Raw genomic sequence first — 27,055 nt, 5'->3', positions numbered from 1 at the left:
CCCCACCAGGTGGGTCCTCAAAATCAATGATGCTCACTTATCTGAACACAGGGAGCCAGTACGGTGTTTTTGGCATCAGCCAAGTTTCAAGTGGTAATTTTCAGCCAGACTGTTTTTTCCTGTTGCCTAATTAAAGACACAGAAAAGCTGCTTTCTCCTGCTGCTGCCTTTTTCCAGGACAGCAAATGGATTCTGCAGTGATGTAAAGACATAGTAGGATGGTCCAGGAACAAATCTGCCGGATCTAAGGAAGCTGTTGCACTGGTGCCTTAAGGAGAAAACCACACGTGCCTGCACGCCCGAGGTGTGGAAATGCTGTGTGCACTGGAGTGTAGCGCTGGGAGGGACCTGAGCAAGGCTGGGCAGGCCAGTGCTTGCCCGATTGGCCCAGAATGCCACCGCAGTCCAGGCTGCGGAGAGGCTCGGCCAGGCCCCCTGCAGCTCTTCTCTGGGTGCTGCTTTGTGGACCGAGGACTGACGGAGGCCAGGCTCAGCTTTCAAATTCCCCCTGAAGCAGCTCTGTTGAACTGGGCACGTAGCCCCCATCCCTCTTTGCTGATACCAACAGGGAGAGAGCACCCCCTGCTTTCCTCCAGGTAGGCTGCTCAAGGGGAAATTCTTTGGGGACAAATGGCTGTTGTTTATTAGCTTCATTATTGGTGCTAATGGTGTGTGTGCAAAGGGTGAGATATTTTCCAGGAAACAAAAGGCTTGTATGCAGGAAAATTTTATATTGGGTCTGCTATATGGCTAGGGTTTCTCCTACTGGGGAAAATATGACATTAGCATGTTCTACACACGCCTTGTACGTGAAAGCATGAAGTAAATAGGCTTAATTTTCAAGACATAAGAATGTCTCACCCCCTTGGTGTTTAGGGTACTTCCCAAGCCAGGAAATGTGTTATTAAATTTGAGTAGGACCTGTTCTGGGGGACTGTTAGATTTCCATTAAATAGTATGCCAAAGCATGGAGCCTCTGTCCGCAGACCAGCAGGCCAGTGGGAAGGCCTGGAGACAGAACCTCATGTCTGGATTTGTGGGTGCTCATGCCTCACACAAAAAAAATTTACCCACATGAGCTGTAACTAGGATACAGCAGGAGGCAGGATCTTAGGACCAGGACCATAAGATATACCTCCTTTGGACATCAGAGGATATGGGAGTGCCCAACCAATCTAGAGCCACTCTGCTGGCTTGCAGTCAGTTGGTATGTGCTTCCCAGGAGGCTTGGAGGCCAGACCCTGCTGCAGCCATGTCACCCCCCCACACCTTTGTTCCCTTCCTTCTTGCTTTTTGAGGACGCAGCAGCTTTGATGGTGTCCCTCTGCAGCTATGAGGCTTCAATTGAGGTCTATGGCCATACCACCCTGAACACGCCCGGTCTTGTCTGATCTCGGAAGCTAAGCAGGGTCGGGCCTGGTTAGTACTTGGATGGGAGGCTTCAATTGAGAAAAGTAGCTCTTCCCTACAAAGCAAATGTAGTAAGAACAGAACAGATACCATTGGGATGCATTCAGATTTTTTGGTCATGTTTGGCCTTTGAGCAGCAGTCCTGCTCCAGTCTAACAACGACCTAGTCCAGAGATTGAGACATCTAGAGCTGTCATCCTGGCCCATCCATTAATTTGACTTATAATTATTGCCTTTGTGTATTTAATTGAAAAGAGACAAAAATAAGGTCTTGAAGTTTAGAGGTGTCTATGTGACTGTTCCCTAAAAACTGTTAAAGGTGAGCCAGTCGGGTCTGCTCCTGCAGGAAGGCAGAAGTGACGGGCCAAGAGGGAAGCCCTGGGCCCCGCAGGGCAACCAGTGGTTTTCAGCACCAGACACGGAAGCTTGGGTAAGGTGCTGGTTTTGAATCTTTGGTGGCAGAATAATGAAAGTGGAGCTAAATGCAGCTCAGCTTAGATGGTGGTGACATCTGGTGTTGCTATTAACCCTGGGGCAAGTGGTAGGACCGAGGTGGAGACAGTCCCCAGGTCTGTTCATCCTCTGGGCCTTAATGTGGGAGCTAGCAGCTGTGATTGGGGGGAAGGGAAAAGGAGGACCCTGTCGTTGTCCGCCCCCCCCCCCCCCCCCCCGCCTTCCTGAAGCTCCTTCCCAGTGTGTGGCATGGGGACATCAGCATTTGCCAGAGCTGCTTTGCTGCTTTCTCGGAGGTTCCATTCAGAAAGAAAAGGTGTGCTAACTTATTTGCTGGGACCACTTCTCATTTTTATGCATTTCCCCCTTAGTTTTTGGTCCGCTGTCCTCCTATACTTCAGATTCTGCCCATAGAATGAGTGACAGTCTGAACGAGTCTCCAACATCAGCCTCTCTGAGCACAAATGGCTTGCAAAATGCCCTGTGGTGGAGGAAGACTTTTCTCCATCTTTTTCAACTTAAACCAGGAAAAATCCCCAACCCTTTGGTTGAGAATGGTCTTGCAGCGTGGCTGCCACCTTGTGGCAGAAATCAAATTACAGCTATGCTCAAACACAAAGGCAAACGGTAGCTTGGCCAACCTGACAGCTCTCCAGTCAAGCAGTGTTTTGCTTGTCATATACTGTACTGCTAAATTCTTATTATTCCCAGGAAAATGTGATAGAATAAATGTTGGCCTCAAACTTGAGAATTCAAGATACTAATTTTCCAGTATTACTCTGCAAACAAGAATTTCACCACTTGCTTCCTTTGCAGTTTACTTACTGATTTTTTAGAGAGGGAGAAATATCAATTTTTCTACTTAATTCATGCACTCAACTGGTTGATTCTCGTCTATACTTTGACCAGGGATCAAACCTGCAACCTTGACATAACGGGATGATGCCCTAACCAAATGAGCTAGCAGGCCAGGGCTTGTAGCATTTTAAATGGAAAATTTGCCCTCCCATTAAATTATTCCTACAAAAGTAAGCCATTGACCACAAAGTGATTGCAATGTACATTTCATTTCCATCTTACATTCAGGATAAAATAGGCTTAGAATTACTTTATAGGGTTTGTTCTTTCACTGATTTTTATTTTTTAACAAAAATTAGCAGGAACCATAATCCAGGACAGAAGTTGCAGATTGGTTTCATGCAGGGCATGAACTTCTGTTTGGTGACTTGTTTTTCCAAGGTGTTGAGAGACCAAATGTCAACAGAGGAGTGGTCAGTGTCTGGGCTTCCTCCCAGATGTAGCCTGCCGGTATGATGGGTACCATGGCTGCAAAGCTAGCAGACTAGGCCCAGCCTTTGTGGGCTCATTTACTTTCCAAAAGCATACAGTCTTAAGAACAATCTGTGGGCCACTTGCATGAGACATCTGTGGAGGGCCCCAGGCAGGCCAGACCAGAGGTGGCACCAGAGCAGCAGTTCTGGCCAGGAAGCTGGCAAAATCCCTCCAGAGCAATCCCACCCTGCCACTTTGGGCATGAGTCATGCTTGAGCTTTTAGTTTATTTTGAGAGGAAGTTTAACCAGGGACTGGGGGAGCCAAAAGGGAAGGAAAGGGTGTCACTGTTTCCTTCGGGCATGCCCGCAAAGCAGCCTCCCTGGAATGAGCAGCTGAAGGGCTCCCGAGGAATCCTAACCATTATAGAAGCCATTCTACAGAAGGAATGTGGTAAGACTACCCTGCAGCTCCAACCGTCTTCTCTGTGGCTGCAAAAACACTGCTGAAATAGGTCCCATACGTCAGTCCCAGCCACCTCCTTCCCACAGTAATTTAAAAAATTATTTTTATTTTTTTTCATTTTTCTGAAGCTGGAAACAGGGAGTCAGACAGACTCCCGCATGCGCCCGACCGGGACCCACCCGGCACGCCCACCAGGGGTGACGCTCTGCCCACCAGGGGGCAATGCTCTGCCCATCCTGGGCGTCGCCATATTGCGACCAGAGCCACTCTAGCGCCTGAGGCAGAGGCCACAGAGCCATCCCCAGCGCCCGGGCCATCTTTGCTCCAATGGAGCCTTGGCTGCGGGAGGGGAAGAGAGAGACAGAGAGGAAAGCGCGGCGGAGGGGTGGAGAAGCAAATGGGCACTTTTCCTGTGTGCCCTGGCCGGGAATCGAACCCGGGTCCTCCGCACGCTAGGCCGACGCTCTATTGCTGAGCCAACCGGTCAGGGAAAAAAATTATTTACTTATTTAAAGACTTTGTTCAATTTAGGAGAGAGAAGGGGGGAGGAGCAGGAAGCATCAACTCCCATATGTGCCTTGACCCAGCAAACCCAGGGTTTCCAGGTTGACGCTTTATCCACTGCACCACCATAGGTCAGGCCAAGATTTTATTTATTGATTTTAGAGAGAGGACAGAGAGAGAGAGAGAGAAGGGGGGAGGAACAGGAAACATCAACTCATAGTAGTTGCTTCCTGTACGTGCCTTGACCAGGCAAGCTCGGGGTTTTGAACTGGTGACCCCAGCATTCCAGGTAGACGCTCTATCTGCACCACCACAGGCCACGCCTTCCCATAGTAACTTAAAACACAGCAATTACTATCTGCATTTGCCCTCTTATTCCTGGCTGCCCCCCAGCTGGCACTTGGTGAGGATCCAGCCTGCCCTTGTCCCTGGGGTGTTTGACAGAACAGCAGGGTCCTGCTGCAGTACTATGGCCCAAGGGTCCCAAACTCTCATCCTCTCCCCTCGAAGGAGCCCTCTGCTCACATAGCAGACAGAAATGCTGGCATTTTCCTAAGCAGTTCTGTTCCTCTATGCAGGAGAAGGGATTAATTTAAATAAGTAACTCCAGTCATTATATTAAATGGAAGTTATATAAAGTAGGACTAAGAGCAGGAAGCAAGTGAAAAAGGTATGGCTTTCCTGACAGATGCAGGATTAAGCTGAAGATTTTAAAACTGTTTCTTCCTTTTTCTGAACAAAGAGACCTCAAAAAGACATCTGCAGAAATGCCAAGAAGGTATAACACCCCCTGATGAACTCTGCGGTTTCTCCAGAAATGGAGGGAAGACTGTGTTATACATACACAGTGGCTGTAAGTCAGGGCCTGAACAAACAGTGCAGACTGACACGGCCAAGCCGAAAGAACAGTGAGCTACTGAATGCCACATCTGTACCCTTTACATGTATGTAAAAATTTGGGAGCTAGGAGACCTCAGGAAGAATTCTGACCTTTGTTATTTTTGAAAATAAGCAGAAATTCAGGGAAATTCTTACTTTCCCAATAATCATCCAACAGCATCATGTCGACCTGCTTGGAAGCCACAATGACCAACTCTGACAGCCGAATAACGCAGCAGGAGCTGGAGACAACCTCACACTGAGGGTCACTCCCATGGCCCCTCTCAGCGGTAACGCCTGTCTCGGCTCAAGTGTTCCGCCCTTACCCGCAGCTGTCTCTTTCCTTCGAACAGTAGGATGCTGGCAGCCATGGCCGAGTTCAGGCTGTCCACACCTGGCACGACAGGGATCAGCAGCCGCTTGCCCCCGGTGCTGCTGGCCAACTGCAGAGACTCCAGGCTCACGCCATGGGTCTCCCCACCTACTACCACAGCTGCTGGCGCCTCTGTCCAGTCCACGTCGTAGCTCTGGACCTCAAGTTCAGGAAGCCAGCCCCTACTGGCTCCAGTTTCTAGATCATCCTCCATCTCTTCCTCGTACTTGTGAAGCTTTGAGAGGTGTTGGTCACATACCCAGCCATGGTCAATGGCTTTATTAGATGTCTGGGCCTGGGCATAGAGGCCACAGTTGTCTGCCACGTAGACCCGGGTATCGGTAGGCAAATAGTTGGGCACTGTCTCCCAGTCCAGATTGTTGACGATGGGCACCTGGAAGTGTGCGCCCATGCCTGCCCGCAGCACTTTGGGCTCCCAGGCATCCACACAGCCTAGAAAATAGAAAACAGGATCCAATTCCAGTTGAGATTTCAAAGTACCATATTTCCCCATGTATAAGACGCACTTTACTTTTGGGGCCTGAAATTTGAAAAATAATATATTACATAAAGTTATTGAACTCAAGTTTTATTCATCATAAAATTCATACAACTCCTCATCACTGTCAAAACTCCTATCCATTAGCTTGTACTTTTATCTGTGTCTGATGACGAATCACTATCCTCATATATTGCCTCATCTTCAGTTCCATCTATGGCATTTGAAATGCCACAACCACTGTATAAGACACTGAGTTTTTAGACCCCAAATTTTTTGAAAAAAAGGTGAGTTATATTATACACGGAAAAATATGGTAAATCGGATTAATTATGGATCAGGAGATAAAGCAAAAAGCCCTACTGCAGCCTTCTGACAGTTGGCACCTCTGCCTCCCTTAGCGTGGCAATGCCCCACAGAGGGACTGCAAGAGAAATTCCTGCTAGTGCTGGATCAGACTTAATCATCCCTCAATGTTTACCACACGTCTGCCAGACACTGCCCAGAGCTGCCAAGAGCATTCAAGTTCCCAACCTCAAGGAACTCATGATATAGACATGAACAGGGGAAAAAAAGCCCTTGTACAAAGCAGGACTATCAGGATAAACATCCTAGAGGGCATGACACTGAGCTGGACCGTGAAGGACAGGAGGATCTTGTCAGAGAAAGGCAGAGGCAGAGGACAGAGTGCCGCAGTCCAAGAACCCCAAGTAAGGCGAATCAGGAAAACATGGGCAGGGGTGGTGGGAGATAAGATGGGAGGCAGGCAAGGACCAACGCAAAGGAAGCTGGGCGTGCTGGGCATGAGGAGTTTAGGGTTTTATGTAGAAGACAAGTGGCAATGAGGGATTTTGAACAAAGTGACAGAATCTGGTTTATGTTTTAGAAAGACCCATTTGGCTTCAATGCTGAATCTGGATTGGAGCACAGAAGATGCTAGGGATGGAGAAATTGGATTGGAGGCAATTATAGTAATCCAGGGAGAACCAGGGTAATAGCCTTGTCATTCATATACTCAGCTACTCTTACAGTAGGAAGGCTAAAAGAACTCTCATGAACAGGTACGTGCAAAACCCCGCCAGGTCTATACACTGGCAGACACTTCACCTTTCCCAGGACCATGGGACTGGAAGAGACAGCAGGACCAGGTCACCATAATCTACCATCCTCCCCTCACTGTTAACACAAGTCTCCTCATTGTAAGTAATTTTAAAAAGAGGGACCCATGCTCATGAGGAGAGCCATCTAGTGTGACCCCTCTAGTTGGTGGAGAGTACAGGGCAAGATGAGATCCCCCCCCCGCATCCTCCTATCCTCAATACTGGGCATTACACCAAGTGTTCCCTACTCTCTCCCTACCGCTTATATACCAGCCACCAGCATCACTGTGAAAATCCCACTGCTTGGATTATATACGTACATTTCCAAAACCACACCTGCTCTCAGAGCTCTCAACAGTGGGCAGGTAAGTGGCTACTGACGGTGGATCTGTAGCACCTCGCTCTCATGCTGGCAGAGAAATGCACTCCAACATGTGACAAGGGGAAGTGTTTAAAGGAGCAATTTAGGCAAGTGTCAGCAGTGGGTACTAACACCAGTTTACAGTGAAAGGTATCGTGCATGTTCCTGATGAATGATCTCCCTCCCAAACTCCCCCTCGGTTGTAATAAGCATTTTAGGCTTGTCCCAACTGTTGGGCAAGTCTGTTTAAAACCACTTTACTAATCCTCATTTCTAATGAGAGGAGACAAAGAAATGTAATGAGTCTAACTTGTATGTGGGGTATTTGACTTCTGAGGCTAAGGAAAATTTATCACAATTTCATAATCGCTCTGTTGAAGTCATTCCTTTCACAGGACTCAGAATGTAAAGGGTTAGAAAGGTCTCATATACCCAACATTTGGGAACTCAAGATCAATAAATAAAGGACTTGAAACTAAGTATTAAAAGTGGCATCTACTTCTTTCCCTGATTAATTTTGACTTCTTTAATAACCTAGCTGGTGTAGAAATAATTTTAAAAGACAGTCACCATCTGCCTGACCTGTGGTGGCGCAGCGGATAAAGCATTGACCTGGAACGCTGAAGTCGCCAGTTCAAAACCCTGGAATTGCCTGGTCAAGGCACATATGGGAGTTGAAGCTTCCTGCTCCTCCCCCTCTTTCTCTCTCTCTCTCTCTCTCCTCTAAAATGAATAAATTAAAAAAAAATAATTAAAAAAAAAAGTCAACATCTACTGAATTACTGTGCCAGCCACAGTGCTAAGTACTGTATGTGCACCATGTCACTTAATCTTCAGCACAACCCTACCAGGTAGATTCTGTTAATATTCCCCTTTGCAGATGAGAAAACCAGTACCCCAAACATTGCTCATAGATGCGCAGCTAATAGGGGCAGATCCAAGATTAACATCCATGTACGTCTGTCCATAGAGCCAGCTCACTTACAAATGGCCACTCAGTCCACCAGTCACATGTACACTTACCTTTGGTGAGTAATACTTTACTGCAGCCTGCCCCAGCAGCAGATCTCAGAATTGTCCCCAGGTTCCCAGGGTCACGGAGATTGTCACAAATCAACAGTAAGGGCAGTGAATGGCGAAGCTGAATCTCTGGGAATGTCATCTTAACATGGTCAGGTTTGGCAAAAATCCCTAGGGAAACAAAATAAGCAGTTCACTTGTCTAATGTGGACACGGGGGATAATCTGACTTTTCATTTACTTACCACTTTCTATATTAATTGCACAAACACATTCTGATTGAAAGGATGCAAACATGAAGTCCTGCCATGATCCCCTGCATAACTGCTTTCAATCTTGGACTGTATCTTATCCCTTCAGAACTTGTTCCATGTAGCTACCTACATAAATGTGTATCTACCCATATATATAGGTGCTTTATTTTTTTTTTAAGATTTTATTTATTGACTTTTAAAGATATATATATATATATATAAATAAAGGCAGGGCAAGGAGCAGGTATCATCAACTTGTAGTAGTTGCTTCTTGTATGTGCCTTGACCGAGCAAGTCCAGGTATTGAACAGGGCCCAGCATTCCAGGACGACACTTTACCCATTGCACCACCACAGGCGAGGCAAGTGTTTTATTCTTTCACATTAACAGAAAGAAAAAATCATACCGTGTATTATTCTGTAGTCTACTGATCTAACTCGATAACATATCTTGGAGAACTTACCATGTCAATACATTCTGGCCTAACCAGGCAGTGGCACAGTGGATAGAGCGTTGGACTGGGATGTGGAGGACCCACGTTTGAGACCCCGAGGTTGCCAGCGTGAGTGCAGGTTTATCTGGTTAGAGCAAAGCTCACCAGCTTGGACCCAAGGTCGCTGGCTCGAGCAAGGGGTCACTTGGTCTGCTGTAGCACCCCGGTCAAGGCACATATGAGAAGTCAATCAATGAACTAAGGAACTGCAACGAAGAATTGATGTTTCTCATCTCTCTCCCTTCCTGTCTGTCCATCCCTATCTGTCCCTCTGAGTCTCCCCGTCTCTGCCACACACACACAAAAACATTCTGAACTACTTTATTCTTTTAACTGCTACATGTTATTTTGTAATTTGAATGTACCATGTTTATTTAACTCTTTCTCAACTGACACTTAGATAGTTTCAGTTTTCCCTATTATAAACAACCCTGCAGTAAACATCCCTGTATGACTCTGTGCATATGTCCAAATATTTCCCTAGGAAAAACACCTGTAAGTGCAATGAAGAAACACTGTGTGTGCACTACTAATGTTAACTAACATTGTCAAACTGACTTCCACACAAACTCTTCCAGTTTATTCACGCCAAGAACACATAAATACTTATACCTGCTCTATCAATGAAGGCAACTGAATGGTACCAGGCATCTTTGTGCTGTAAATAGATTTTGCACTTAAGAGTCACAGGGAGCAAAAAAAAAGACACAGGAAGGGAGCCACCAGAGCATTCAGTAGGGCAGGAAACCTTAGAATTCCTTTAACTTTCACTTGAACTGCTGTAGTAGAAGACACATTATGGGTTTTAGAAGTCTGACAAGTACAGTGTTTCCGTAAAGTCATGGTGCACTTTTGACCGGTCACAGGAAAGCAACAAAAGACGATAGAAATGTGAAATCTGCACCAAATAAAAGGAAAACACTCCCAGTTTCTGTAGGATGATGTGGCAGCATGTGCGCATGTGCAGATGATGACTAACACCGTGTATACAGTGGAGCAGCCCACGGCCATGCCAGTCGAGATGTGGACGGTACAAAGAAAAGTTCAGTGTGTTCTGTGGCTGACTAAATTCGAATCCATGACCAAAGTGCAATGTGAATATTGGCGTGTTTATAACGAAGCGCCACCACATAGGAATACTCGGTGGGATAAGCAGTTGAAGGAAACGGGCAGTTTGGTGGAGAAACCCCGTTCTGATAGGCATCAGTCAGTGACGAGTCTGTAGAGGCTATACGGGATAGCTACCTAAGGAGCCCTAAAAAATCTGTGAGTGAGCCCACATAGAACTGCACTGAATAGGTATGAAACTGGGAGTTTTTCTTTTATTTGGTGCCAATTTTACATTTCTATCGTAGTGCTAGATCTTATCTATTTCTCCCTATACCGCCCCCCCAATCTGAAATAAACCATGACAAGGATAGGCTAATATGTTTTTCATAAAGTTTATTTACTTATTTAGAGGCAGGAGGGAGGGAGAGGAGAGGGAGGATGTAGGGGAGAGAGGGGGAGGGTGGAGAGAGGAACATCAATCTGTTCCCGTATGTGCCCTGACCGAGGGATTGAACATGCAACCTCTGCATTTCTGGACTACGCTCCAACCAACCAGGCTATCTGGCCAGGGCAATATATATTTTTAAAAGCCGTAAAATCACAAACAGTCATAGTGACCAAGGGACTACAGAAGTCCAGGATAGGCACACATGGTAAAAATGAGTGATACTTTCACTGTAGCAAGGTGTAGTGACTAGAGGTGTAGCTAATGTGAGTATAGCTATGTAGAGCTGGTGGGAAACTTTTTAACTTCAATGTCAAAAATATACAATGAATTTAGTCTTTCCGTATTTTAAAAAAAAATTTCTAAGTGCTAATAAGTATCACAGTTACATAAAACCTTAAGTTAGATTCAATCTAATGAAGACAAGGATTCCTGTTCAATTGGCTAAACGGCAGTAAACTGCAGCTTACTGCTCAGACCTACTTCTAGAATAAGGGAGTCAATGATAGGTATCACCACTCTGGCAGAGGTTTTGTGGAGAGCTAAATCTTTTGGTACACATTTTTCTTAATTTTCAGTTGGACATTATTTATTTATTTATTTATTTTACAGAGACAGAGAGAGGATAGATACGGACAGACAGACAGACAGGAACGGAGAAAGATTAGAAGTATCAATCATTAGTTTTTCGTTGTTACATCTTAGTCATTCATTGATTGCTTTCTCATATGTGCCTTGACGGTGGGGCTACAGCAGACCGATTAACCCCTTGCTCAAGCCAGTGACCTTGGGTCCAAGCTGGTGAGCTTTGCTCAAACCAGATGAGCCAGCGCTCACGCTGGCGACCTCAGGGTCTCGAACCTGGGTCCTCCGCATCCCAGTCCGATGCTCTATCCACTGAGCCACCGCCTGGTCAGGCTCAGTTGGACATTAAAGGTTGAAAAAGTGATGTAAAAATAATGTGTGAGGAATAAATAGCCTTAATACAAATGACAAAAAACTAGCTTCAGTTTCCACTGAAAATAATGTAAGATGCACGATTTACATTAAGATTTGAGAACTGAACTGTTCTGGGTATCTTAAAAGATTAGGCAATACCATTTTGAATTTGGTTTAAATAAAATTTGTTACCCTACGACAAGTATAAACAAATAATCCTAAATCTCTACTTCTAGTTTGACAATATTAATCACTGACCTAATATTCCTTGTGGAGTTACTAGGTCGGACCAACCCTTGATATCCTCAAATTTCACCTTAATGAGGCTGACACCTTTCAGCTTATCAATGGGCAGCTCCTTTAAGTAGTCCAGACGGCTAAAGAAGAAAACTTTTGGCACAGCACCAGCCTTGAGTGCATCTGCAATCAGCCTGCGACCTTCCAGCAGGATTTTCCCTTGCTTTTCCCGAAATGGCCTGGACTTAACTATTGTCATTACACTGCTGTAGGCGGAAACAAAGAGTGGTAATTACCAAACATGCCAGATACATACACCTAGTTCTAACAGACATTGAAACCTTCACAGAGGGAGAAACAAATTTATTCTGAGCAAGGTATTATGCACCCTCCGAGTATCATAAAAACCAGCGGAAGGTGCTGGAATAGGTCCTCCAATTGGAGGAAAGAGGTTAAGGTCCCATGTGAGGCGGGACGAGAACAGGAATACTCCACAAGCTTTAGGAAGATATCACCTCAGCCTTTTGTCCCCGGGGAAAGCCTTATCGTAGCGAAGCCCGGACTCTTCCCAAGTGCTGGGCGTCTGGGATGTGGGCTCCTGAGCCGGCTGCTTCAGTCGCTGCACGTGGGGACTCATCTCAGCCGCCACCTTCCGGGGCTGCTTCTCATGACTAGGCTTCCGTGCCACCACCTGTCCAGATGGAAACGACACTTTCACGGGGCTCCGCCGCAGCGCCCGGACCCAGCGCCGGCCGTCAAGGTCCCAAGTCTGGACCACCGGCAGCAGCGGGCGCAAAGCCCACCCTACGCCCTTCACCACAGCAGCCATCTTCCTCCGCGCCGTGGGCTGCGTCACGAAAGCGCGCCAGCGGCGATCGATGACGTCATAGTCACGAGGCCGTCGTTGGGGGCGGGGTGGCGCTGTGTGACGGGTGTGTGGCTATGGTTCTCATGGCGACTCGGCGAGCTTTGCACTTCGTCTTCAAAGTGGGAAACCGCTTCCAGACGGCGCGTTTCTATCGGGATGTCCTGGGGATGAAGGTGCAGACGGGGCCGAGGGGGACTGGCGTGCGAGGGCGGCACGGCCGGCTGAGCCACGCCGGGCCGAGGGTGTAGAGAAGTGGGCTTCAGCCAGAAACCGGGTGGCCGACCTTAGCCCTCGGACTTCCCCATTAGCCCTGTCGCGTTTCAGCTTCAGGAAGAGTTTCGAGTCTGGGTTGGGTTAGATGGCCTTTGAAAGGGGGCTCCCGCTTTTTAGTCGCCCACTGAGTGTCCACACCCGTTCTTTCATTTCAGTTCGTTAACAAATATATATTGAGCTCCTGCACTTGTGGAGCTTCCGGTCTGGTGGGAAAGACAGTAAATAAACAAAACTCCCAGTGAACAATAACTCAGCCTCTTCAGGTTTGGAGCCTTTCGGTTCAGCATATTCAGGGCTCTGTTTCTCTCAGGGCTGATTTGAATGGTGTCTACTACTGAGTTTCTGTGGATGAATACTCGGACTGTCCTCTTTACAGTCCAGATCTAAGTGTGAAGTCGGAACCCCTTCTCTCCAGCACCCAGAATCCGCCTCTCTGCAGCCCTGAGCAGCTGTGATTCTGCAGGGGTCAGTGGGTGACAAGCAGGTAGAAGCTATTGGGAGCTCCTGATAAGCAAGGACTTTAGAGATACAAGAGTGCTGTTTAATGTAGAAAGTGCAGAACACACGGGGTGCAAATATATTGTCCAGTTTCACAGTACAGTATTATGTAACAAAGATAAAAATGACCCTGTGTATCTGTCCTCAGTGAAGGCTGGGATGGGGTGAGGGTGGAAATTTTATTTGTCCATAACTAATAGTAATGGGAGTAGAAACTTGATAAGTAATAAAAAAGCATAAAGCTCTCCTTTAATGTGTCAGTATTAGCCACTATTATCAAAATTCAACAGAAGGAGAGACTTAACTCCAATCTGGAGTGGTCAAGAAATAATTCTTGGTGACTTTGCATTTGAGTTGAAGTCTAAAGATGGGATTTCCACAGACCCCTATTAGAGGGAGTAATATACTAGAAAAACTCCAGAGCCAATGCAAAGATAGTGTTTGGGAAACATCACTAGTTTTATGTGCCTTTAGCTTCGATTACTTAGTTGAAGTTGAGGAGTTAAGGTATCAGTACAAATAGGTTGGGACTGCTTCTGGTAGAGTCTTGAATTCTATGCTAAGGAGCTTAGATTTTTATGTCACAGTAAGTAGGGAGCTAGCTGTCTTAAAGTTTTGAAAAGGGCAGTGATATGATCAGAGCTGTGCCTTAGGGAACTAATTTTATGGTGGGTGTCACTGTAAGAAACATCCAAGCCTGTAGAGATTTTTTAAAAATTATTTTTCCAAGTGAGAGGAGGAAAGATAGAGAGACAGATTCCTGCATGTGCCCCGACTGGGATCCAGCCAGCAAACCCCATCTGGGGCTGATGCTCTGCCCATCTGGGGCCATGCTTGCAATTGAGCTATTTTTTAGTGCATGAGATGGAGACTCCATGGAGCCATCCTCAGCACCCAGGGCTGATGTGCTTGAACCAATTGAGCTATGGCTGTGGGAGGAGAAGACAGAGAGAGGTGGAAGGGAGAAGGGTGGAGAAGCAGATGGTCACTTCTCCTGTGTGCCCTGACTGGAAATTGAACCTGGGACACCTACACGCTGGGTGGATGCTCTGCCACTGAGCCAACTGGTCACGGCCTAGAGAATTTTCATTATAACAGTTTATTTGAGCCAAAGTGACACAGTGTTGGGAAGAAAGATCTCAAAAGCTCCAGAGAATGACTGTTTTGCCGTTTCTTTTATACATTTGTAATTAAGGAGGGAATGTAAGGAAGATTACCTGAAGATGGAGAAAGCAAAGTGGGGGTTGGATTATGGGATAGTTAACAATATCATGTGCTCTCTTGGGGGTGGTCATGCTTCTGAAGGGCCTGAAAAGAGGCACTTCAAGGGTGTGTTAATCTAGATGCAGAGAAACAATGAACAGGGCTCGCTTAAGACAAACCTTTTACTGAAAAAGATATATGCCTGGGACAGGACTACTCAACATAACTTGCTCATAGAGCCCCTTTTTTATCCACAGTGGTATTAAGGAAGGAGATCAATAAATATGGTTTTTAGTAGTCTTTGAGAAAAGTGATAGGAGCTTGAACTGAAGCAGTAGCAGTGAGAATCAAAAAGGGAAATAGAAACTAATATATTGAGAGCTTAGTGTGTACTAGGCTCTGTGCTGTAATAAATCCATTTTCACAACATATTGGAATTTTTAAAAAAAGACTTTATTTATTGATTTTCTAGAGAGAGGAGAGAGAGAGAGAAGAAGGGGTTGGGGGAGGAGCAGGAAGCATCAATTCATAGTATACTTGCTCACAAGAATGAGGGGATATTTCGAAATGAATATGAAGCTATAAAATATCCCCTCATTTTTGTGAGCAGTATAGTTGCTTCTTGTATGTGCCTTGACCCGGCAGGCCCGTGTTTTTTTGTTTGTTTGTTTGTTTTTTGTATTTTTCCGAAGCTGGAAACGGGGAGGCAGTCAGACAGACTCCCGCATGCGCCCGACTGGGATCCACCCAGCATGCCCACCAGGGGGCGATGCTCTGCCCATCTTGGGGCGTCGCTCTGCCACAATCAGAGCAATTCTAGCGCCTGAGGTAGAGGCCACAGAGCCATCCTCAGCACCTGGGCAAACTTTGCTCCAGTGGAGCCTTGGCTGTGAGAGGGGAAGAGAGAGACAGAGAAGAAGGAGAGGGGGAGGGGTGGAGAAGCAGATGGGCGCTCCTTCTGTGTGCCCTGGCTGGGAATCGAACCCGGGACTCCCGCACACCAGGATGACGCTCTACCACTGAGCCAACCAGCCAGGGCCAAGCCCGTGGTTTTAAACTGGCAACTTCAGCATTCCAGGTCCATGCTTTATCCATGCTTTGTACCACATTAGGCCTTATTAGGCAGTTTAAGCCATGGTCTCAGGGTTACACAAGTACTAAGTGACAGAATTCCAAGTCAGATTTTTCTAATGCTAAAGGCCACATTTTTTATTTATTTTATTTTTATATTTTTGTATTTTTCCGAAGTGAGAATGGGGGGGAGAGGAGACAGACAGACTCCCGCATGCGCCCGACTGGGATCCATCTGGCATGCCCACCAGAGGGGCGATGCTGCACTCGTCTAGGGTGTTGCTCCACTGCAATGGAGCCATTCTAGTGCCTGAGGCGGAGGCCATAAAGCCATCCTCAGCGCCCGGGCCAACTTTTGCTCTAGTGGAGCCTTGGCTGCGGGAGAAGAAGAGAGAGATAAAGAGAAAGGGGAGGCGGAAGGGTGGAGAAGCAGATGGATGTTTCTCCTGTGTGCCCTGGCTGGGATTTTAACCTGGGACTTCTATATACCGGGCCAACGTTCTACCGCAGAGCCAACTGGCCAGGGTCAAGGCCACGTTTTTTAAAAATTATATATCATTGTTGCCCTGGCCGGTTGGCTCAGCGGTAGAGCGTCGGCCTAGCATGCGGAGGCCCCGGGCTCGATTCCCGGCCAGGGCACACAGGAGAAGCGCCCATTTGCTTCTCCACCCCTCCGCCGCGCTTTCCTCTCTGTCTCTCTCTTCCCCTCCCGCAGTCAAGGCTCCATTGGAGCAAAGATGGCCCGGGCACTGGGGATGGCTCTGTGGCCTCTGCCTCAGGCGCTAGAGTGGCTCTGGTCGCAACATGGCGACGCCCAGGATGGGCAGAGCATCGCCCCCTGGTGGGCAGAGCTTCGCCCCTGGTGGGCGTGCCGGGTGGATCCCGGTCGGGCGCATGCAGGAGTCTGTCTGACTGTCTCTCCCTGTTTCCAGCTTCAGAAAAATGAAAAAAAAAAAATTATATAACATTGTTTCCCTGTCTAGATTCCACAACTTGGCTTGGTTGCCTGGCCTTTGGTTCTTCCTCACCTCTAGTACTTCTAGCCTAGGAAGAATTCTTGTTTATTATCTCCTGTTTGTTTTACAAGTAAAACTTTCAAATGATAATGTCTATACTTTGATTATTTTATTTCTGTGTGTGTATTGATTATTTTAGTTTGTGCTAAATATGCTGTATGTAGTACTAGCAAAACTTTACCATTTTAATTCCCTTACAGATTCTGCGGCATGAGGAATTTGAAGAAGGCTGCAAAGCTGCCTGCAATGGGTATGACACCTTTCTTAAAATGTGCTTTCGGCTCTGAATATACCTGGAGAACAGAAAGTTTCTCAAAGTAACTATAAGTCAGGGAAATAAATTGGGCAACTTCAGGAACACAAATAAAAAATGCTGCGGATGAAACAGCGTCTTATCAAGTATGTCTTAAACTTAGTAGTCATGGCAAGCTAGAAAATTCCAAGGCCTGATGGGAATCGCGTGCTTACTGATGGATATGCAAAAAAATAAATTAAGGTCAGGTTGGAGAACTGCCTTTATAGGATTCTGTTCCCTACTTGAGAGAAAAGGTAGCCTAGGCCCTGCCTGGGTAGCTATTGGTTAGAGTGTCGCTCCAAAGCATAGAGCTTGCCAGTTCGATCCCCAGTCAGGGCACATACAGGAATAGATCAGTGTTCCTATTTCTCTCCTTTCCTCTCTCTTTAAAGTCAATAAATAAAATAAAAATTAAAAAAATAATAATAAAAAAAAAGAAAAGGTAACCTGACCTGTGGTGGTGCAGTGGTTAATTGTTGACCTGGAATGCTGAGGTTGTTGGTTCAAAACCATGGGCTTGCCTGCAAGGCATATATGACAAGCAGTCAATGAACAACTAAAGTGAAATAACTACGAATTGATTCTTCTTGCCCCCCGCCCCCCATAAAATCAGTCAATAAAAAGAATACTAAAAATAAAGAATAAAGAAAAGGGCCTGACCTGTGTTGGCGCAGTGGATAAAGCATTGACCTGGAACTCTGAGGTCGCCGTTTCAAAACCCCGGGCTTGCCTGGTCAAGGCACATGTGGGAGTTGATGCTTCCTGCTCCCCTCTTCTCTCTCTCTCTCTCTTTTCCCTCTCTAAAGTGAATAAAAATCTAAAAAAATAAAAAATAAAGAAAAGGTAAATGAATGTTTGCCTCAAGTAAGTGCCAGACAGACGGTCTGTGGAGCGTTTGGTGATGGGGCCATGAGCACTGTCCCCAACTGCTCTCAGCAACATCTGAGGTCATTTCAGCCTTTTGGTATGTAGAAGACTAGAGGGACCTGTCCACCCCTCTGTCCCAATAGTTCCTTTTTTTTTAATGTTTATTTTATTGATTTTAGAGAAGAGAAGGCAGAGAGCAGGAAAGAGACAGAAACATCTGTTCTTGTATATGCCCTGACCCAGCATTGAACCGGCAACCTCTAGCTTCAGGACGATGCTCTAACCAACTGAGTTATCTGTCCAGGACCCTAATAGTTCTTTGGGAGGGGCCTGAAGCAGATTTTGTCTGATGTCACTGAGTTTATTTACATTCATTTTTCTAGGCCATATGATGGAAAATGGAGTAAAACAATGGTGGGATTTGGACCTGAGGATGATCATTTTGTTGCAGAACTGACTTATAACTATGGCATCGGAGACTACAAGCTTGGCAATGACTTTATGGTAATTTTTTTTTTTTTTTACAGAGACAGAGAGAGTCAGAGAGAGTGATAGACAGACAGACGTGAATGGAGAGAGATGAGAAACATCAATTCTTTGTTGCAACACCTTAGTTGTTCATTGATTGCTTTCTCATATGTGCCTTGACTGCGGGCCTTCAGCAGACCAAGTAACCCCTTGCTCGAGCCAGCGACCTTGGGTCCAAGCTGGTGAGCTTTGCTCAAACCAGATGAGCCCGCGCTCAAGCTGGTGACCTCGGGGTCTCGAACCTGGGTCCTCCGCATCCCAGCCTGACGCTCTATCCACTGCGCCACTCTCTGGTCAGGCTATAGTAAATATTTTGTTCTAGATTTTTGGCTATACCTTTTATTGAGATCACTGATAGTGTTAGATTTGATGACTGCTGAATTGATGGCCTTTGGGTAGTTTAGTGATTAGTTTTAAAATGCTTTCTATTTAAGACAAAACTGGGTACTCTGGCTTCTGGATGAAATGTATTCTCCCTGTTTTGTAATCAAACTCAAGACTTGGAGAAAGCTTTGAAGGAGACAAAACACCTCTAGAGGAATGATTGGCCCTCATAAGGTAAAGAGCCAAAGTCATTGGTCCCGATCACCATCTGGAGAAATACTGTTCCTGTAGTGGACTGATACAATTGCTCTAGGCTGCGACAGCCAGCCCTAGTCAGAAAAATCTGAGATGGTTTTAAAGGTAAAGAGAACACATTCATTCATTCAAGAATTCAAGTTATACACTATGCACTTATTGTAGTAATAATAATGATATCTAGATGGAAGGTTTTACGAGAATCAAATGTCTACAAAAGCGTTTTCTAAAAGGAAAGGACCATTCAGATTCAACATATAAATATATTTGTTTTTCCTTTTCACTCTTTATGTCTCTCACTAATGTATTCATTTAACAGACATTTATTTTATTTTTATTTTTATTTTTTTTAACAGACATTTATTATGACTTGCTATATGCCATCTACCTTGTTAGGTCTTGGGAATACAATAGAGAGTAAAGCATGTTCCCTGGCCCAAGGAGCTTCCTGTCTGGTGGGGGAAACAAATAAAGAGACACTAAGAATATAGGGCAGTAGTGCTAAGACTGGATCCAAGAACAGAGCGGGGTAGGGACACAGCAGTAATTCCCAGCATACTCCTGGGGAGGCAAGAGTTCAGGAAAAGCTTCCCAGAGGTGACATCTGAGCCAGGTGAGAGGAGTTGGCATGGGAGAGTGAGAGGCATGTCTTCAGCTTGTACACAGACCCAGAGGTGAGGTGAGAGGCACCGTGTTACTCAGAACTCTGAGAAGCACAGGCTGAAGAAGTAAGCTGGGGCCACATCATATTAAGATGTTTAGCCTGAGCCTGTCCTGGCGGTGGCACAGTGAATAGAACATTGACCTGGGACTCTGAGGACCCAGGTTTGAAACTCCAAGGTCACCGGCTTGAGCATGGCCTGTTCCAGCTTGAGCATGGGCTCACCAGCTTGAGCGCTGGGTCACTGGCTTAAGCGTGGGATCATAGACATGTGTCTGCATGGTCGCTGGCTTGAGCCCAAAGGTCACTGACTTGAAGCCCAAGGTTGCTGACTTGAACCCAAGGTCGCTGACTGAGCAAGTGGTCACTGGCTCAACTGGAGCCCCCCCCCCGGTCAAGGCACATGAGAAAGCAATCAATGAACAATGTAGGTGCCGCAACTATGAGTTAATGCTTCTTGTCTCTCCCTGTGTGTCTGGCTGTTTGTCCCTGTCTGGCTGTCTCTCTCTTGCAAAAAAAAAAAAGTATTTATACTTCCTTCTGAAAGCCACTTTTAAGAGTGAAGCCACTTTTAAGCAGGGGAACGATACAGTATTTGTGGTGTGCAACAATCCACCTGGCTAGAGCATGGAAATTGGGTTAGAAGGGAGCAAGACTGAAGTGGGGAAACTGGCTCATGGAATAGAGGAAGTGACTAGCAGCTCCTTAGCTCACATGGTAGTGGGGGATGGAGAGGAGAGGGTGAATCTGAGAGACGTTTAGGAGGTAGAGTTGATAGGATTTGATGATAGAGCATATGTGAGAGTTTCTTTGTAATTCTCATCATTTCTTTACTCTTCAAATTTAAATCAGAGAGAGAAAAGAGAACGAACCATCTTGGTGTCATCAATGCTTACCTGGCACAGGTCAGATGTTGATGGATGGGACCGCCGGGGCTCAGATTCGTGTAGGTGGGGGGAGCAGCCTGGCTGCTCCACTCGGCCTTGCTGAGGAGCTGGGCAGTAAATGGGCCTGCTGATTACCGTGCTTTCCAGTTCATGGAGCAAAAAGAAAACGGGTTAATTAGAGCTCCCATATACTTAAAGAACTCCTGTACATTAAAAAGAAAAGGATCAACAACATAATTTTTCTTTAAGGGCAGAAACTAGGAATAGATAGTTCACAGAAAAGAAATTAGAAAAATTAGAAATGTAGCCTGACCTGTGGTGGCACAGTGGATAAAGCATCGACCCGGAATGCTGAGATTCCCCGATTCAAAACCCCGGGCTTGCCTGGTCAAGGCGCATATGGGAGTTGATGCTTCCTGCTCCTCCCCCTGGCCCCCCCTCCCCGCTCTCTCTCTCTCTCTCTCTCACCCTCACCCTCCTCCCTTTCTTACCCTCTCTCTTCTCTCAAATTAATTAATAAAACCTTTAAAAGAAAATTATAAATGTCTCTTAAACTTGAAATAGGTAGTATTCAGCTTCCATACTGCCATTTGTCGCCTATGAGATTGGCAAAATAAAGTGTGATAATACAGTGTATTGGGAAGGGCGTTGGAAAACTGCCACTCTCATATATTATTAATAAGTGTGTAAGTCAGTACCTTCAGTTTGGCAGTATCAATCAATGCATTTATTCTTTGATCTTGTAGTTTCACATCTAGGTTTTTAGTTTACATCTTTGTTAACAAATATATGAAATGACCCATGTATTATTTATTACAGAACTTACTCATATAATGATACTGCTCACAAAAATTAGAGGATATTTTATTGCTTCATATTCATTTTTTAAATATCCCCTAATTTTTGTGAGTAGAATATTTATTTATTTATTTATTTATTTTTTGCAGAGGCAGAGATAGACAGAGATAGACAGAGACAGACAGATAGGAACGGAGAGAGATGAGAAGCATCAATCATCAGTTTCTCGTTGCGCGTTGCGACCTCCTAGTTGTTCATTGATTGCTTTCTCACATGTGCCTTGACCGCGGGCTTTCAGCAGACCGAGCAACCCCCTGCTGGAGTCAACGACCTTGGGTCCAAGCTGGTGAGCTCTTTGCTCATGCCAGATGAGCCCGCACTCAAGCTGGCGACCTCGGGGTCTTGAACCTGGGTCCTTCCGCATCCCAGTCCGACGCTCTATCCACTGCGCCACCACCTGGTCAGGCTGAGTAGAATATTTATTGAGTGCTCTGTGCCAGGCACTGCTCAAGGAACTTTGGATCAACTGTGAACAAACACAAAAATATGCCTGACCGATGGTGGCGTAGTGAACAAAGTATCAACCTGGGGTGCTGAGGACCCAGGTTTGAAACCCTGATGTTGCTGGGTTGAGCGCACGCTCATCTGGCTTGAGCAGAGGCTCACCAGCTCAAGCGTGGGGTTACCAGCTTGAGCGTGGGATCATAGACATGATTCCATGGTCACTGGCTTCAGCAAGGGGTCACTGGCTTGGCTGGAGCCCCCCAGTCAGGCACATCTGAGAAGCAGACAGTGAGCAACTAAAGTGATGCAACTTCTCATCTCTCTCTACCTTCTTGTCTGTCTCTGTTTCTCTCTCTCTCTCTCACATATGCGTTAAAAAAAACTCGAAAATCTATACCTGACAGGGGAGGGGGTCAAGGGCCTGATAGACAAAACTAATAAATAGACTAAATAAATAAATCATATGTTATTTTAAAAGTGATCATTGTTGTGGGAAAAGAACAGAATAGAGTAAGGGGGCTTGGGAGTACAGTCATCCCTCGCCATATCGTGGTTCACTTTTTGTAGTCTCACTGTATCGCGGATTTTTAAATTTTATATATATCTAATTTTGTATCGTGGATTTTTCGCTGTATCACAGGGTTTTGCGGTATATAGGTATTTTAATAGATTTATTATTTTAATTATTTTGGGGGTAGAATAAGCATTTTCTAGCCTAAAAAATTGAAAACAATATTTTTAAAATATAAGAAATACTAATTAAAAGAATATTAAATCAAAACAAAGCCTTAAAATAATAGATAAATAAAATAAATATAAGGTCGCTACTTCACAGATTTTTGCTTATCCCGGGGGGTTCTGGAAGCTAACCCCTGCAATAGACAAGGGACCACTGTGTAGGGCACAGTGACTGGTTATGATTTTAAGGAGGATGTTGCAGGAAGGTGTCAGTGCAGAGCTGACATTTGAGCAAAGGCTCAAGGAGAGAAGGGAGCCATGAGGATGTCCTGGTGAAGAGCATTTCAGGTAGAGAAACAGCCTGGGCAAAAGCCCCAAACAGCGCCTGAGGTGTTCAGTAAAATACAGGGAGGCCAGTATGGCTGGAATGGGGGGAGTGAGAGGAGATGGGGTAAAAAAAAAAAAGAAATGACATGGGGTCAGATCGAGCCATTGCTGAGTGAAATGAAAAGCCATCAAGGATTTTAGGCAGAGGGAAAAAAATGTGGATTTTGCTGTCTTGAGAATAGACTGTGGGGTATGTTTTAGAAAGTTTACTCTGGCTGCAAGGGTGGCTGATGGATTGACAAGACTGGAGGCAGTGAGTGGGGCTATTGCCGTAATCCAAGCTAGAGCAAGGCTGGCCTTATCAGAAGGCATACGCGTACATTTTTAGGTATTTTGATTAAATTTAAATTAAAAATTGCCTTGATAGTTGGTATGCATTTTTTGTTTAAAAAGCAAAAATAGATTTATCTTACTCGATCTTTAAAATAAGAGAGATTACCGCCTGACCAGGCAGTGGCACAGTGGATAGAGTGTTGGACTGGGATGTGGAGGGCCCAGGTTCAAGACTCCAAGGTCACCAGCTTGAGTGCAGGCTCATCTGGTTTGAGCAAGGCTCACCAGCTTGAGCCCAAGGTTGCTGGCTCGAGCAAGGGGTCACTCGGTCTGCTGTAGCCCCCCAGTCAAGGCACATGTGAGAAATCAATCAATGAGCAACTAAGGAACCGCAACGAAGAATTGATGTTTCTCATCTCTCTTCCTTCCTGTCTGCCTGTCCCTATCTGTCCCTCTCTCTGACTCTGTCTCTGCCACACACACACACAAAAAAGAGAGATTACCTTTGGTTTTAATTCAGTGGCATATGAATTTCTGTCCTGTAATTCACAAAGTTTGGAACCTGTGTAGGAGAAAACATGTCCAAAATCGAATTTAAAATCACTAGAAGGAAATTTGAATGCTAATTAATTCTTAGGTAATTTGTTGTTGTCAACTTAAACGTCCAAGTCTGCAGAGGATGTTTATGAGTTTATTTGAACCATACTGACTACATTGCCAGGAAGCAAAATCTCAAATGTACTGAAGAATGAGTTTTGCAGTTTATTTTACACTTTTGGAATTAAGGAAGATTACATGAATATGGGAGAATGTAAGGTGGTTGCATCTCTGAGGAGTCTAGAAAAGAGGATTTCATCTGTATCTCAAAGGCGTGTTAACCTAGATGCACAAGAACAGTGGACAGGGTTTGCTTAAAGCCTGTTATTATAAAGACGCTATATGCCTGGGGCATGACTACCCACTATGACTTGCCCAGTCATAAATGTATAATCAGATCACCCTGTGAGGTTACTTTCGGTTACTGAACTTGTACATACCCCCTTTTTTGTCTACAATGTAAAGGTGATGGAATTTTGTCTCATTATCTTATTCTATAAAAGATCTGTTATAGTTATACACTTGGATGATACTGTTGTTTGTCATAGGGTATCACACTCGCTTCTAGCCAGGCTGTCAGCAATGCCAGGAAGCTGGAATGGCCGCTCAGTGAAGTTGCAGAGGGTCTTTTTGAAACTGAGGCCCCAGGAGGATATAAGTTCTATCTGCAGAATCAAAGTCCACCTCAGTCAGGTAATTATACTAATAAAAGGCCCTCTGTCTAACAGCACCTTTGATTGAAGGGAAGAGAGAGCTAGATTTCAATCTCTGTGGAGTCTTTGTATATTGACATGACATGTCTTTCCCAAGCCAGTGTTGTTATTTGTTCTCTGAGAAATTATCTTCTTGCCTAACCAGGTGGTGGCTCAGTGGATAGAGTGTTGGCCTGGGACGCAGAGGACCCAGGTTCAAAACCTTGAGGTTGTCTGCTTGAGTGCGGGCTCACCAACTTGAACACGGGGTTGCTAGCTTGAGTGTGAGATCATAGACATGACCCATGGTCGCTGGCTTGAGTGCAAGGTCCCTTGCTTGAGCCAGGGGTCACTGGCTCAGCTGGAGCCCCCCCTCCATCAAGGCACATATGAGAGCAATCAATGAACAACTAAGGTACAGCAACGAATTGATGTTTCTCATCTCTCTCCCTTCCTGCCTGTCTGTTCCTCTCTTTGTCTCTGTCTCTCTCACTAAAAAAAGAAAAAAAGAAAATACCTTCTTATATGAGATCATTATAATTATAGGGGATCTAGACTTGTTTTATTGTACTAGTAATGTAGCTATTTAATAGGATACTTTCGGCTGCGAATAGCAAAACCCAATTCAAACTAGCTTGAACAATATGCGAATTTTTTTAGCTCACAAAGCAGGCATTCTATAGGTAGGGAAGATTTCAGCATTCGTTGATTCAGCAGGTCAGCAATGGCATCAGGAACCCAAATTTTCTCTCTCCATTCTCTTGTTGGCAGGGGACCACTTCTAGAGCAGGTGCCCGTCGGGTGGCAGGGTGGCCGCCAGGAGCTGTTGCTGCTATGTGCTCCCACATTCTCTTCTCATAGTAGAGGGGGTGTCCAACTTCCGTTCGCCCTCTTTTTATGTTTTATTTTTTTATTTAAAACATTGAGCTGTTACTGTCTGTGTCCTGATTGGGGATCAACCAGCAAACTCTGTGCCTCGGGACGATGCCCCACCCAGCGGAGCTATTTGGCCAGGCTGTCTTGGGTTGTTTTTTTTTAGAGCAGAGCAGAACTTGCCTAGAATCTTTCAGCAAATTTCTTAGTCAGATTTGATTCACATGCCCACTTGTGAACCAATCACTGGCAAGAGAAATAAGATTATCCTTAGACCAGTTGGTCATATTCTCTAGCTGAGGCCAGTCCCCAAACTACAGTGCTGGTACTGGGTGGGGGAGGGGATGGACGTGAGGAGCTGCGCACCACACAGGGAGCAAGAAAGAACGAACCTGCGTGATGTATTGTATTTACAGCAGAGGCATTCTCATCATCAGTGTGTCTCATTCCTGCAAATTCTACCTGCTCTGCCAAAATAAAAAAATACTGGTGAAGAGCAAGGGCAATTCTGCCTGCCCTTTAACTCAGGGAATATGTGCTCCTGAGTGAACCTGAGATGGGAGACATATTTCTCTTTCCTTTGATGGTCTGCCTTGAGTCCCAGAATCCCCTGCTTTGGAGTCTGATTGTTGTGCTGAATGCTACTTGCTTTTCATCTGGAGCTCAGCAAAAGACAGCGACCTGTTCTATTGTGGGAGGTTAAACTGGTGCTGTCGGACTTACTGAGAGATGGTCTTTCTCTTTACTATAGTGACTTAAGGAATTTTGTATGATAATTTTCTTGATAAGTGATTGTTGATTTATATACTAACTTTAACTCCTATTACTAATTCCACTGTACATTTTTTCCATCTTAATTTTTTTTTCTTGATGTTTCAAAGCCCCACAATCCTAAAATATTTTTGTTCTTTGGGATGATAGTCCCTTCACAGCATTACTTTCTGATTGGCAATATAGTCAAATCTATCAGTCTAGCTGGTGTTCACCCTTCCTTTGAATCACTTACCTGTAGTCTCACCCACTTGTTAGCATTCCTGTCCCTGCAACCCTTTGGAGTCAGCTTGAATTTGTTGCTTTCTCAGTAAATAGGAAAACTGTAACAGTCTTCTAGGCAGAGAGAACTGTGAGGAACACCCCACCTTAGGTCATGATACTGCTCTCTAGCAAACAGGACAGAGGCACGGAAAATGTATTGAATTTATCATGGTCAGTTGTAGACTTGGAACAGCTCTTCAGAAAGTCACTTTACAATATAAAAGTTTTCAATAATACTGTGTTTTAATATAACTTTTTTTTTTACAAAAAAATAGACATTTTCCTAGACAACATGTAAACAAAAAAAGAAGAAAACACTACCCATATATCCAGAGATAGCCACTGTTAACATTTTAGAGTATAGCTTTCCAGTCTTTTATCGGGGGAATAAAAAAAAAGGCTGGGTTGCTCAGTGGATAAGGCATTGTCCCAGTGCACTGAGGTCACGAATTTCATCCTGGTCAGGGCATGAGCGAGACAAAATCAATGAGTGCACAACTATATAAATGGAACAACTAAGTGGAAGGCAAATTGATGCTTTTCTCCCTCTTTCCCCCTCTTCCCCCCACCCCCTTTCCTCTCTCAAATCAATGGGAAAATTAAAAATAGATATGTACTTAAAAATAAATATTTTTATTCATATTCTGTTGTAAGGATTCCATTGTATTGCATCGTAGGAAGAGAAACAGTTATCTATTGTTGGATATTTATGTTGTCTCG

The 27,055-nt window shown here is 45.2% G+C and overlaps 2 protein-coding genes across 6 annotated transcripts in view; one reads left to right on the top strand and one right to left on the bottom strand.

Annotated features, from left to right (window-relative positions):
- Window positions 1-4,235: 4,235 nt before the first annotated feature.
- MRM3 (mitochondrial rRNA methyltransferase 3) lies at window positions 4,236-12,598 on the bottom strand. 3 transcript variants are annotated; one of them, XM_066263094.1, is made up of 4 exons: window positions 12,268-12,598; window positions 11,774-12,018; window positions 8,339-8,506; window positions 4,236-5,808 (listed from the first exon to the last, which is right to left on the bottom strand). In XM_066263094.1, exons 1-4 carry the CDS (start codon window positions 12,579-12,581, stop codon window positions 5,267-5,269), a joined length of 1,269 nt encoding a protein of 422 aa, XP_066119191.1. In that variant the 5' UTR covers window positions 12,582-12,598; the 3' UTR covers window positions 4,236-5,266. The 3 variants fall into 3 exon arrangements, with proteins under 3 accessions (XP_066119191.1, XP_066119193.1, XP_066119192.1); XM_066263096.1 differs by lacking the exon at window positions 11,774-12,018 and having other exon boundaries at window positions 12,268-12,402; XM_066263095.1 differs by lacking the exon at window positions 12,268-12,598 and having other exon boundaries at window positions 11,832-11,961.
- A 57-nt stretch (window positions 12,599-12,655) lies between these two features.
- GLOD4 (glyoxalase domain containing 4) overlaps window positions 12,656-27,055 on the top strand; it is a 29,431-nt gene continuing 15,031 nt past the window's right edge. For 2 of the 3 annotated variants that reach the window (XR_010729510.1, XM_066263092.1), the window contains exons 1-4: window positions 12,658-12,793; window positions 16,882-16,931; window positions 18,227-18,347; window positions 24,284-24,428. Coding sequence is in view for 2 of the 3 variants with exons in the window: in XM_066263092.1 (XP_066119189.1) it covers window positions 12,695-12,793; window positions 16,882-16,931; window positions 18,227-18,347; window positions 24,284-24,428 (415 nt within the window). In the remaining variant the exon portion in view is untranslated. Of the gene's footprint in view, window positions 12,794-16,881; window positions 16,999-18,226; window positions 18,348-24,283; window positions 24,429-27,055 lie in introns of all 3 variants that reach the window. The other variant, XM_066263093.1, reaches the window with a different exon arrangement.

Source organism: Saccopteryx bilineata, chromosome 2, assembly GCF_036850765.1.
Source record: "Saccopteryx bilineata isolate mSacBil1 chromosome 2, mSacBil1_pri_phased_curated, whole genome shotgun sequence".
Taxonomy (NCBI): domain Eukaryota; kingdom Metazoa; phylum Chordata; class Mammalia; order Chiroptera; family Emballonuridae; genus Saccopteryx; species Saccopteryx bilineata.
The sequence above is the reverse complement of the archived record's forward strand: the minus strand, read 5'-3'. Positions and strand labels throughout refer to the sequence as shown.

Bases quoted from the DNA above. Each gene is read 5' to 3' on its own strand.
- MRM3 (XM_066263094.1), bottom strand. From the start codon at position 12,581: ATGGCTGCTGTGGTGAAGGGCGTAGGGTGGGCTTTGCGCCCGCTGCTG. The intron at 8,507-11,773 runs GTCAGTGATTAA...TTGTTTCCCTAG, and splicing joins AACTCCACAAGGAATATTAG to GGATTTTTGCCAAACCTGAC. The intron at 5,809-8,338 runs GTAAGTGTACAT...TCTATTTTCTAG, and splicing joins TAAAGTATTACTCACCAAAG to GCTGTGTGGATGCCTGGGAG.